This window comes from Penaeus monodon, chromosome 15, assembly GCF_015228065.2.
Source record: "Penaeus monodon isolate SGIC_2016 chromosome 15, NSTDA_Pmon_1, whole genome shotgun sequence".
NCBI lineage: Eukaryota > Metazoa > Arthropoda > Malacostraca > Decapoda > Penaeidae > Penaeus > Penaeus monodon.
Genome location: NC_051400.1, coordinates 32,955,781 through 32,957,295, shown reverse-complemented (window position 1 = coordinate 32,957,295; position 1,515 = coordinate 32,955,781). Strand labels below are relative to the sequence as shown.

Below are 1,515 nucleotides of genomic sequence, written 5' to 3'. Positions count from 1 at the left end.
CTCAAGAAGAAGTTAGTGGAATAAACAACTGAAACATTTCGAAGAATAGTTTGAGATTATCTTGAAATTTCTCTAAAAGAAAATGTTCAAAGGAAGAAAGAAGTCCAGAGGAAAACCCAGAGGAAAAGCAAGGAGGCAGCAGCGCCAAAACAACAGCGACCTTCCCTCCCATTACCCAGGAGCCGACAATGAAATTTCACAGTCTAATAAATCACAAAAGGACAATAACTTGAAGTCCCGAAAGTACTAGATTTTTCGCTCAATTCCGCAAGATTGGGTTCACTTCTCATAAAAAATCCTCCGGGTTGGAGCCGACGGGGGCAAGAGGGACGACCTCCCGACGGCGCTGGCGGGGGCAAGGGACGACCTCCCGACGGCGCTGACGGGGGCAAGAGGGACGACCTCCCGACGGCGCTGGCGGGGACAAGAAGGACGACCTCCCGACGGCGCTGACGGGGGCAAGAGGGACGATCTCCCGACGGCGCTGACGGGCACAAGAAGGACGACCTCCCGACGGCGCTTACGTGGGCAAAATGGACGACCTCCCGACGGGGGCAAGGGAGACTTCATCCCGACGGCGCTGACGGGGGCGAGGGGGACGATCTCCCGACGGCGCTGGCGGGGGCAAGAATTACGACCTCCCGACTGCGCTGACGGGGCGAGGGGGGACCTCCCGACGGCGCTGACGGGGCAAGGGAGACGACCTCCCGACGGCGCTGACGGGGCAAGGGAGACGACCTCCCGACGGCGCTGACGAGGGCAAGGGGACGACCTCCCGACGGCGCTGACGGGGGCAAAAGGGACGACTTCCCGACGGCGCTGATGGGGCGAGGGGGACGACCACCCGACGGCGCTGACGGGGGCAAGAAGGACGACTCCCGACGGCGCTGACGGGGGCACGAAGGACGACCTCCCGACGGCGCTGACGGGGCGAAGGGGACGACCTCCCGACAGTGCTGACGGGGCGAGGGAGACGACCTCCCGACGGCGCTGACGGGGCAAGAAGGACAACCACCCGACGGGGCTGACGGGTCGAGGGAGACGACCTCCCGACGGCGCTGATGGGGGCAAGAAGGACGACCTCCCGACGGGGCTGACGGGTCGAGGGAGACGACCTCCCGACGGCGCTGACGGGGCGAGGGGGACGATCTCCCGACGGCGCTGGCGGGGGCAAGAAGGACGACCTCCCGACGGCGCTGACGGGGCAAAAAGGACGACCTCCCGACGGCGCTGACGGGGCGAGGGGGACGATCTCCCGACGGCGCTGACGGGGCAAGGGAGACGACCTCCCGACGGCGCTGACGGGGCAAGAGGGACGACCTCCCGACGGCGCTGACGGGTCGAGGGGGACGACCTCCCGACGGCGCTGACGAGACCGAGACACCGGAGGGAGCTCGACCGCTGCAAGGATTTCGGTTATGGTTTAACAAGCAGGAAAACCGGGCTGCCTTAGAAGGGCGGGGAAAGAGAGGAGGGTCGTGGCTACTGCTGGGAAAGGGGCGAGTGGGCGGGGAG

At 64.8% G+C, this 1,515-nt stretch overlaps 1 protein-coding gene across 1 annotated transcript in view; it reads right to left on the bottom strand.

Moving 5' to 3' along the window:
* Positions 1–279: 279 nt before the first annotated feature.
* Positions 280–1,515, bottom strand: part of LOC119582337 (translation initiation factor IF-2-like) — a 1,523-nt gene continuing 287 nt past the window's right edge. The window contains exon 2 of the mRNA XM_037930552.1: positions 280–1,401. Within this exon, the coding sequence (XP_037786480.1) occupies positions 280–1,401 (1,122 nt within the window). The remainder of the gene's footprint in view (positions 1,402–1,515) is intronic.